Below are 11,232 nucleotides of genomic sequence, written 5' to 3'. Positions count from 1 at the left end.
TCTTGGTATTCTGAAGCAGAAGTTTCCCGGCATTCCCGTGTTAGCTTTAACAGCTACAGCAACAGCCAGTGTGAAAGAAGATGTTGTACAAGCCCTTGGCCTTGTTAACTGTGTTGTGTTCCGGCAAAGTTTTAATCGCCCAAATCTATGGTAAGGTAAAACTGCCTAGACCCCTATAAATGTGTTTCAGAATGCTGCTTACCAAGAAGTTTTCAGGTATTCTGTTGTTCCCAAGACAAAGAAGTGTCTGGAAGATATTGACAAATTTATTAAGGAAAACCATTTTGATGAGTGTGGAATTATATACTGTCTTTCAAGAATGGACTGCGAAAAAGTCTCTGAAAAGTTGCAGGTTGGTCATTTGTATATTGAAGCTTTATCAAGTCCTGTGCATATCACAAATATTGTGTTTAAACGTAAAATTGGATACTATTTTTCAGGAGTTTGGTCATAAAGCAGCATTCTACCATGGCAGTATGGAGCCTGAGGAACGTGCCTTTGTACAGACACAATGGAGCAAGGACGAAATCAATATAATATGTGCTACTGTGGCATTTGGAATGGGTACTGGTTTTTGCTAATGTTGTTTTAAATCATTGAATGTTGCTGCCCATTAACATTGCATATTTCAGGAATCAACAAGCCTGATGTCCGCTTTGTTATTCATCACTCACTCCCGAAGTCTATAGAAGGCTATCATCAGGTATTTATTATACAATTAATCATGGAAATCTCATTTAACGGATTCAATATAAAGCTAGATAATGGTATTTCTTCTAGCGACTCACATAAGCTATATTTTTTCAAATCCAAGGAATGCGGTCGTGCTGGCAGAGATGGTCAGAGGTCATCTTGTGTTTTGTATTATGGTTATGGCGACTATGTAAGTGCATATAAACTATCATAATGTATTTTCTAGTCCGCTTTGTTAGTCTGGAACGATGAATTTCTTCTTTCATCTTTCTGCTCTTGGTCATGTTTATGCATATACACAATATTATTTCAGATACGAGTTAAACATATGATTAGCCAAGGAGGAGTTGACCAAAGCCCCATGGCAACTGGGTATAATCGTGTAGCAAGTTCAGGGAGGATACTTGAAACAAATACCGAAAACCTTCTCCGCATGGTACTTTAATGTGAAGATTCCGACATTTTGCTTTTGAGGGTATACTAGCTAAGATCTCCACATTTTATCGCTTCAGGTTAGTTACTGCGAGAATGAGGTGGACTGCCGGCGATTCCTACAACTAGTGCATTTCGGTGAAAAATTCGATTCCACAAACTGCAAAAAGACGTGTGATAACTGTTGCAGTACTCAGAGTTTGATAGACAAAGATGTCACCTTGATCACAAAGCAACTGGTATAGAAATCACTAAAAGCTTACCATGTATATCATTTGTTAGATATGTTATTATTGGCCACGTGTTTATCACTTGTTTTGCACAGGTTGAACTGGTGAAGCAAACAGGAGAAAGGTTTTCTTCAGCTCATATTCTTGAAGTCTACAGAGGTTCCTTAAACCAAATGGTATGGACTAATAATAAAAAATAATAATCCTTAATTCCTTCAAGGTTTAGGAGAGATGTCTACGCATATATTCTGTGTCTCTTCCAGATTATGCTAAATATTATAACCTGTTTCGCCTCATAAACCATGGTCTCTTTTTTTATACTTGTTAAAGACTAATTGTTAATGAAAGCATTGGCTTGCCCAGCAATACAACCAGTGTGGCTTTGTTTTCTTGGAAAAGTAACTGTCTTCTTTGCATCTAGGTCAAGAAACACAGACATGAGACTTTGCAGCTGCATGGAGCTGGAAAACAATTATCAAAACTTGAAGTTTCTCGTATCTTGCACTATCTCGTAACTGAGGACATTCTTGTGGAAGATGTTCGGAAAAGTGATATGTATGGATCTGTGTCATCGTTTCTCAAGGTATTTAGTTGTGAATAAATTACTTCGTTTCTCTCTCATTGATGATTGAAGATGATAGTAGCTGACTGGAACCCTGATTGTCTCTGTGTGAGCATTTAACATTTCATTTTTCGAGCGGTTACACACCTAACCTCTATTTACCTATTTGTATCTAGGTGAATAACGCAAAGGCTTCCGTACTATTTTCTGGAAGTCAGACTGTAATGATGAGGTATGACTTTGCGTATATCTTTCGTTAAGGTTCACAGGAACTAGATTTAAGCAAATCATTGCAATTAACTGTGTTTGCGTTAACGGCTGTAAAACGTACTTTAGCTAAAACTCCCACAATCTGTTGCAGATTCCCGTCTTCTGTAAAAGTACTAAAGCCAAGTAAACCCGGGGCAACCCCTGCAAAAGGTCCGCTAACATCAGAGAAGCAAAGTACTCTTCCACTTTCCACAGAAGATGCTCCTCCAAAAGATTTGGTATAGCTCTTTGAGTTCAGACTCTTTTTTTCCTAGTGACATTAATCTACCACTCTGAATCGCTGAGGTTGGTTCGTTGATCTTTTTCTCTAGAATCTCTCCGCCAACATGTACACAGCCTTGAGGAAGCTTCGTACAGCTCTTGTCAAAGAAGCCCCTGATGGTGTCATGGCATATCATATATTCATGTAAGTCTGAAAACCGTTCCCCTTCTCGTTTCCCAAGTTCTGTACTTGATCATGGTCAGTTTGATTCATACCTCACAAAATCTCTCTGTGGTGGCAGCAATTCAACACTACAGCAGATAAGCAGACGAATTCCGAGAACCAAAGAGGAACTCCTTGAAATCAATGGCCTTGGGAAGTAAGTTGTGCTTTTCTCCTAAAACATGTACTCTTTAATCACCAAACCAATGAAGAAAACCCTAAAAGTGTTTGATGATGTCTTTAAACTCTGTTTCAGGGCCAAAGTAAGCAAGTACGGTGATCGGCTGTTGGAAACAATAGATTCAACGGTAAACGAGTACTGCGGAACCAATAAGAAAGACTCCATAATCAGCAACGACAGTCCCCATTCAGGGAAGAGGAGAAGAGACGAGAACATTAGTCCAAATGTAGCCGAGGATGATGATTTCGAAGTGAGCCCAAGTCAGTCCTGCAAGAAAACAGTTAGAAGCAAAAGCAATGAGGTTCTTCATGGTGAATGTGCAGATGGAGATCGAGTAGGCATGGTTATGGAGAAGCTTGATTTTGATTTCGAAGACGAAGATGGGTCAGAGATACGACCGGAGGGAAGAGTATTACCTTGGTGAAGTTGTGACCACTGAAATTGTAGTTGTAACTTGTAAAGAATTTTTGCTGTAATATTTTTGTTACCTTGTTAAAGTCGCGATGTACATTAATGTTCAGTAGATCGCATAAACTATTTATCAGATGTGGACTTCTTTGATGGTCGTTTTTAATCACCATATATTGGGAATTTGGGATTTGATAATATTGAAGAGTTACAGGTGGCGATGGATCATTAATCATAAGAGATGTTATCGTGGAGACTCCTCAGCCAGTGGATTCAACTCTCACTGGACTTTTTTTTAGCTGAGTTTTATAACAAAATGCAACCCTCTTTTTGTCGTGACCACATAACCAAGTAGCAGAGCTGATTACAGAAGGTAAATTTTGTCATTTTTTATATTCTTTTAGTCTCCTTCATTCGCATTAATCCGTCGTTTGTACTTTGAATTATTACAAGATCTTTTTTCACGATTTCTTGTCTCACTAGAACGATCTGTCCATGAAAATTTCTCGTAAAGGGTCATGGCTGAAGGAGTTGTGTTGTTTGGAGTTCAGAAGCTTTTGGAGCTTCTCAATCGATAATCTTCTCGATTGAATGGAATGGATAAGCAAGTTGATGAACTAAAGCGTCAGCTGGGAAGGTTACAGTCGTTGTTGGAAGATGCAGATGCCAAGAAAAATGAAAGTAAAAGGGTGAGAAACTTCTTGGAAGACGTCAAGGACATCGCTTATGATGCTGAGGATATAATCGAATTCTTTCTTCTAAAAGAATTTATAGGAAAAGAAAAAGGGATCAAGAAGCATGTGAGAATACTTGCTTCCTTCTTAGTGGATCGACGGAAATTTGCTTCAGATATTGAAGGCATAACTAAGAAGATCTCTGAGTTGATTGGGGAAATGCAGAGCTTAGGGATACAAGAGATCATCGATGGTGGTCGTTCGTTGTCGCTGCAAGAAAGACAAATGAAACAAAGGGAGATCAGGCAAACGTTTGCTAACAGTTCTGAAAGCGATCTTGTTGGGGTGGAACAGAGTGTTGAAGCATTAGTTGGTCATTTGGTGGAGAATGATAACATTCAAGTGGTTTCTATATCTGGCATGGGAGGTATTGGTAAAACCACTCTCGCAAGACAAGTCTTTCATCATGATATGGTACAACGTCATTTGTGTGGTTTCGCGTGGGTTTGTGTTTCCCAACAGTTTACACAGAAGCATATTTGGCAGAGGATCTGGCAAGAACTTCAACCACATGATGGGGACATTTCACATATGGACGAGCATATACTCCAGGGTAAGCTCTTTAAATTGCTGGAAACCGGTAGATATTTGGTTGTCCTTGACGATGTATGGAAAGAAGAAGACTGGGAGCGAATTAAAAGCAGTGTTTCCGGAGAAAAAAGGTTAGCTCTTATGGTCCATAGATAAGGCACTTTTGTTTAAGTTATACGGACACGTACACTGCTCATAAATTCACTTTCTTCCCTGGATATGTTTTGCAGGTTGGAAGATGCTACTTACTTCTCGCAATGAACGTGTTGGGTTACATGCAGATCCAACATGTTTTACTTTTAGTCCAAGAACCCTTACTCCCGTAGAAAGTTGGAAGCTATGTGAGAAGATAGTGTTCCACAGGAGAGACCAAACTGGTACGTTTTCAGATTTTAAATTTAAGACCAAGAATCTTGTGAATTTTATTTCGTGGTTCACATCTTGAAAGTTATTACCTTGTGACTTTATGTAGAAGTAAGGGTTGATGAAGATATGGAATCCCTTGGAAAGGAAATGGTCACATATTGTGGAGGACTACCATTAGCAGTTAAAGTTCTCGGAGGCTTATTAGCTAAAAAAACATACAGTTTCTGAGTGGAAAAGAGTATGTGAAAATATTGGACCCCAGATCGTAGGAGGATCTAGCTTAGATGACAATAATCTCAATTCAGTTTACAGAGTATTGTCTCTAAGCTATGAAGATTTGCCAACGTGTTTAAAGCATTGCTTCCTTTACTTAGCCCATTTCCCAGAAGATTACAAGATACATGTGGGGAGATTGTTCCATTACTGGGCTGCAGAAGGAATCATAACTTCATTTTACGATGGATCAACCATCCGACATAGTGGAGAAGACTACCTAAACGAGCTAGTGAGGAGAAATGTGGTTACTATTGACAAAAAATATATGTTTTTGAGAAATATATATTGTTGTCAAATGCATCACATGATGAGAGAAGTATGTTTGTCAAAAGCCAAAGAAGAGAACTTCCTAGAAATCGTCAAAGTCCCTACATCTACCTCTGCCATCAGTGCTCAGCCTCCTAGTAAATCTCGCAGACACTCCGTAAATGGTGGCAATGCCCTTCAAAGCCTGGGACAAACAAACAATAAAAAAGTTAGAACTCTTTTGTTTTTTGGAGTTGAGGATGACTTTTGTATACAGTCAACAACTCCAAGCTTCCTAAGTTTACCATTGCTCAGGGTGTTGGATCTTGCTGGGGTAAGGTTTCAAGGAGGTAAGCTACCTTCTAGCATTGGAGATCTCATCCACTTGAGATTCTTGAGCTTACGCAGGGCTTGGGTATCTCATCTACCTTCTTCTCTGCGAAATCTAAAGCTTCTACTGTATTTAAACTTAGGCTTCAATGGGATGGTTCATGTACCAAATGTTCTAAAAGAGATGCTAGAGTTGAGGTACCTTCAGTTGCCTATGTCAATGCATGATAAAACAATGTTGGAATTGAGTGATCTAGTAAACTTGGAGTCTTTGATGAATTTTTCAACAAAGTACAGTAGTGTGATGGACCTCCTCCACATGACTAAGCTCAGGGAGCTCAGGTTATTTATCAATGACGGGTGTACTTCTGAGACTCTATCCTCATCTCTCCGTCAAATGAGATCCCTGGAGGCGCTACATTTATACGATAAGCCAGAAACTCGTGTGGCTTATCATGGGGGAGAGATTGTTCTGGATTGTATTCATCTAAAGGAATTAGAGTTAGCGATGCATATGCCAAGGTTTCCTGAGCAATATCAATTATATCCCCACCTTTCACACATATATCTATGGTGTTGCTGCATGGAGGAGGATCCATTCCTGATTCTAGAAAAGCTGCTTCATTTGAAGTCCGTTATATTAACATTTGGTGCTTTCGTTGGGAGGAGAATGGTGTGCTAAAAAGGTGGATTTACTCAGTTATGTTTTCTAAAATTAGAATATCTACACGAGTTAGAAGAGTGGATAGTCGAAGAAGGGTCGATGCCATGTCTTCGTGTTTTGACTATACGTGATTGCAAAAAGTTGAAGTTTCCGGATGGGATCAGGTACATAACTTCCTTAAAGGAATTGACGATTGTAGGAATGAAGACTTGGAAGGAGAAATTGGTACAAGGTGGGGAAGATTACTACAAAGTCGAAAAAATTCCCAATGTTCAATTCATCAACTGTGAAGAATAAGGAGAATATTAGCTTGTAAATTTTTTTGGCAAGAAATCCTCTCATATTACATAAGATTCGATTCAATTTGGCGCATTTACAAATTTGACTCTCATCTATATTATGAAACCTGATTACATTCTACAAAAAGGGACAGAAAAACATACATATTCTTATTACCTCTTACCTCTAAATTTCGGCTCAGATCGAGATTTAGTTATCGTCCTTGAAGCTACATGATGCTTTGACAAGATCTCTGCGATGATTAGCCGACCAAACAAATGAGAGTTCTTGAGAATGAGGTTTCTTGTGGTGGAGTCAACAATGTATCCTTGACCAGGCATCCATTGTAGGAGTTGAAGAAGCAATTCTTTTTTCTCGGGCTGTGAAATGTATCGAGAAATCGCAATCTCAAACTGAACCTAAAAACAAAACAATACAGAGCATGCAAGAAAGAAGAAGAAATGAGATCCAATATGATTGAAAAAGAACAAAACATTTTTTCCTTATTCCTACAATAATTCAACTGTATTGTGAATTGTTGCCAAGCAAAACGATGAAAAATAGCTTTAAATTGTTCCCGGTTGGATACTTACCTGATCAATTTTGTGGCCAGAACCATGCAAGACCTTCAGGACATCGTTCACTAAATTAATATTTCCCGAGATCATAAAAGCTCTGCCAAATTTCTTTAAAGTAGGCTGTGAGATCATCTTTGCATTGTCCTGAAACAGAATTATGACCAAATTCGACCATTAACACGATGGATCGAATGCAAAAACTTGCCCCAGAGAGGGATTTCAAACCTTCACTACAACATATGCGTCTTTAAGGAGATTTCCTTGGATTAGAATGTGAAGAATTTTCTCATGCAGCTCTTTGCAGATAGTTCTTTTGCTATACCGCAACATATTGTAGACCGAGAATGCTTCCGACTGAGCTCTAATCTTGCCAAGATGGTAAATCAAGGATGAACAAAGTTCCTACAAATTTCAAAGAGAGCTAAATTTTGCATTGTCTAGCATTACTTACTAAAAAAAACAAATACAAGAAGCTACGAAGCAAGATTTATATATTAGAACTATAAAAACAAGCAATGTCTTGCTGCTAGTTACCTCCTCAAGACGGTGGCCTTTGCTGTGCATATCAAGTATGGTTTGGTACGCAAGCAGGTGCAACTTCTCCTTGATGAAATATTTGATCAAGATATGGAAAGTATTGTAGTCAGGACTAACGGCTTGCTCATCCATTTTCTTCATCATTCGCATAACACTTTCCATATCTCCTGCTCTGCAATAGGCACAGAGCATTGTGTTTAACATTACCAAGTCCCATTTTGCATAAGTGGTTTCAGAGTCCCTTGACAGTTCGTTTGCCTCCTCAAAACGCTTACTTCGACATAAAGCAGATATCATGATGCTGTTTGCATAGCCATCTAAAACAGGAAACTGACATCATTGTCTAGAAAAATAAGGAACTGGTTTCTGTAGAGATGCGGATAGGATAACCACATACTCATTACTGGTTTCTTTATCAGGTTTTGAGAAATATGAGAAAATATCTAACCATTAGACACCCTAATTGTAGCAAATTGCTGACTCATAAGAGATAGATCTTCAAGGACAGAATGACTTTTTCAATCCAAAATATTGACAAATCCTGAATTGAGTCTATAAATAGTGTTCATCCCAAGATTTCATTGCAAAATATTCCCGATCCTATTTTCAACAGCAGTGAAAGCAGCAACCATTGAAGAGTCAAGAATGAAATATGAAAGCTAACTAATCAGCAGTTTAAATAAAAACATACCAGATTTAACACCTTTCCCTTTCATATCATCATAGATTGACCTCGCTTCTTCTAACTTTCCCGCCTTTGAAAGACCATCCATCAACATACAATATGGCATCTAGAGAAGAAAACAAAATTTTGACCATAAGATAATTGCCGAGTAAACAGGAACACTATATGAGCTCTACTTACAATGTTATACCATGATAGAAAACCGTACCAATAAGCTACGTTTAGTATAATGTAACCAAGTATTGTCCACTGATAGTCACACCATGATAAATTATTGGTGATGTTTTACTCCATGCTATTTTCTAGAATATATACAGCCAGATGTGCTGAAAAATAATATCGTCTAATTACCTCATTCTCGGCGTATCCTGCAGATTCAAGTTCAGAGAGTAATTCTCTTGATCTATCAAATAACCCTCCTTTGATATAAACCTTTAGTAAAGTTGTCATCATCACCTGCAAATATTCCAGATAAGAGTTATAAAAACGAGTTGAGAAAACCAGTCGCTTATATAATAACAAGCAAAATGAATCATGTGAACAATCCTTCAATTAAACAAAAAAATCCAAAGAGAAGAATTACGAAAAGAAATAAGATGAAGCTAAAAAAATCATGTGAAATCTGAACCATGTTTAGAGAGAATTGACGTCTAAACCATGTTTAGATACAAGATATCTAAACAATTTCTTCACTCTTACAGGGCATTTCTTGAGGGGTGTAATCAGCAGATAATGGTTGTTACAAGTCATTCAAACAAATTCATCTATAACAGGGGTCAAAAACCAGACAGTATGATTGCATGAGATGAGAAATACTACTGACAAAAACAAACCTTGTTAGGCACTAATCCTATTGATTTCATCTTGGTCATCAGCTCATCAGCTTTCTTGTAATCTCCTTTCCAAGAATAAGAATTGAGCAAAGAGCTGTAATGATATATGTTTAGCGAATGACCTTCAGCTTTCATCTGCCGGATAAAGTTTTCAGCTTCTTCAGATCGACCATTTGAAGCACAAACGGCCAAGACAGTCCCATACATCACACCATCCATTAGTATTCCAGTATGTGGCAGCTCTCCAACGAGTTCCATAGCCTTAGGGTATCCATTTTTAACCTTGATACAACCTGCAAGCAGCTAGAAAATCAAAGAGAAATATATATCATAGAAGCCGAGCTAAACGAGATGTTGCATATGCAGTCATGGTTCTTTTCACCTAAACTATTTCGTCATTTACTGATGTAGTGAAAAGTGAAAACTTCAGCTGGCATACCGTATTATACGTAACAACATCTGGTTTCAGACCATCACGCTTCATCTGATCAAACAATTTGATGCAGCTTTCAAACTTCCCATTCTTGACCAGACAACTAAGAATAGAGTTACATATAAAGACATTGATTTTGGTTGACTCGTCTGGAATGCTGTTGTATATCTCCAGAGCCTTGGAGACATTTTTAGCCCCCACAAACTTGATGCAACTGCTGTAAGTTGAAACACTAATCTTTCCATGTTGTTGCATCCAATCAAAGAGCTGAAAAGAAAGATTACAAGCATAAACACACACAAATTCATTTGTGCACATCTTGGACCTACTTAAATATGGAATCCATGTTCAAATCAACAAACCTGTATAAGATCCTGCAATCTTCCGGAGATTCCGAAATCACGCAAAATCACATTCAAGTCTTGAACCTTCAAAACTCTTGCTAATCTACAGATAGGAACAGTATCTTCGTGAGAAGAGACAATCACATGATGATTAAGCAAAAATAATTGAAGATAAGTTCAGTGATAAATAGTAACCACCTCTGCAGAGAGGGGAGAAAATCGGAGGAGCGTTGAACTTGAGAAATGGCGGATTTTCTCGTCAGGTAGGCAGTGGAATGACGTTTCGAACGAGGAGCTTCTGTTACGGTGGTCGCCGGTGATTCAGCGGCGGTTGTTGCCGCCGCGGAAGTGAGGATTCGTAAGGATACGGCGGGAAGGGAGAGAGAGGAAGAGGAACGAGAGCAGTGAGTGTTATAGAGATGAGGACACCGTAGTTCGAATCCCAGAACTGGCGTCGTCTCCATTCTTTTTATTTTTTCCGAGCTCACCGGTGAGCGAGTCTGCTTCTTTGGACATGCTCCAGCTTCCTGACCATGAAAGTTCCAAAATACCCCGGATTCAGTCTTTTCTCAAAGAGTGCTATTACGAGAGTGAAGGGTATTATAGTAAATTAGAGAAGTCTGACAAAATTACCCTATCCCATTTTCTAAACAATAAACAACATACATGTTTTAAGTTTTAACCCCAAAATCTACCCTCAACTTATCCGACAACAGTTATCTTCGTCTTTGGAGTTTTTAATTACGTTTAAACTACAACTGTTCTAAAAATGGGCTTTTTGGAAGAGATAGATGGGCCTATACTGTACATACAATTAAATTGGAAATCTTGTCTAACGGGCCATAGTGTTAAAAAGTGCAACACCAAAGCTTGTGAATTGTGTGCTATGAATTCAGAGAATTGTCCATATCAAATTTTGAGTTAATCCAATTGGTAACGAAAGTTCTGAGAGTAACAAAATACTTGTGATGTATATATGCATCATGCATGCACGCATATCGTTCAAAACATTGTAATTTTATCATAACCTTTCATTTTTACGATACACATAAAAAAAAAAATTATTAGTTGTCAGATAGAGATAGTCTCAATGTATCTCTGATGATATGTAAGAAGAGAGAAAGAAAATAAAAAAAAAGAACTGAGGGATTCTTTGCAACGAATTGTACGGCAGGAGACCGACAAAGAACAGCACA

General features: G+C 38.2%; 2 protein-coding genes and 1 pseudogene across 2 annotated transcripts in view; 2 read left to right on the top strand and 1 right to left on the bottom strand.

The window, feature by feature from the left end:
- Positions 1–3,353, top strand: part of LOC104769585 (ATP-dependent DNA helicase Q-like 4A) — a 4,441-nt gene extending 1,088 nt beyond the window's left edge. The window contains exons 5-17 of the mRNA XM_010493839.1: positions 217–352; positions 441–564; positions 633–703; positions 815–883; positions 1,007–1,129; positions 1,206–1,364; positions 1,451–1,531; positions 1,777–1,938; positions 2,094–2,149; positions 2,279–2,405; positions 2,499–2,593; positions 2,691–2,768; positions 2,868–3,353. Coding sequence (XP_010492141.2) covers positions 217–352; positions 441–564; positions 633–703; positions 815–883; positions 1,007–1,129; positions 1,206–1,364; positions 1,451–1,531; positions 1,777–1,938; positions 2,094–2,149; positions 2,279–2,405; positions 2,499–2,593; positions 2,691–2,768; positions 2,868–3,216 — 1,630 coding nt within the window. The 3' untranslated portion in view covers positions 3,217–3,353. The remainder of the gene's footprint in view (positions 1–216; positions 353–440; positions 565–632; positions 704–814; positions 884–1,006; positions 1,130–1,205; positions 1,365–1,450; positions 1,532–1,776; positions 1,939–2,093; positions 2,150–2,278; positions 2,406–2,498; positions 2,594–2,690; positions 2,769–2,867) is intronic.
- On the top strand, positions 3,580–6,710 carry LOC104769570 (annotated as a pseudogene).
- Positions 6,642–10,677, bottom strand: LOC104769578 (pentatricopeptide repeat-containing protein At1g10910, chloroplastic-like). Its single transcript, XM_010493825.2, has 10 exons — positions 10,235–10,677; positions 10,055–10,139; positions 9,699–9,959; positions 9,260–9,562; positions 8,778–8,882; positions 8,433–8,532; positions 7,739–8,058; positions 7,430–7,606; positions 7,220–7,348; positions 6,642–7,045 (listed from the first exon to the last, which is right to left on the bottom strand). Exons 1-10 carry the CDS (start codon positions 10,498–10,500, stop codon positions 6,800–6,802), a joined length of 1,992 nt encoding a protein of 663 aa, XP_010492127.1. The 5' UTR covers positions 10,501–10,677; the 3' UTR covers positions 6,642–6,799.

This window comes from Camelina sativa, chromosome 3, assembly GCF_000633955.1.
Source record: "Camelina sativa cultivar DH55 chromosome 3, Cs, whole genome shotgun sequence".
NCBI lineage: Eukaryota > Viridiplantae > Streptophyta > Magnoliopsida > Brassicales > Brassicaceae > Camelina > Camelina sativa.
Note: the sequence above shows the minus strand (reverse complement) of the source record. Positions and strands in the feature narration are given on the sequence as shown.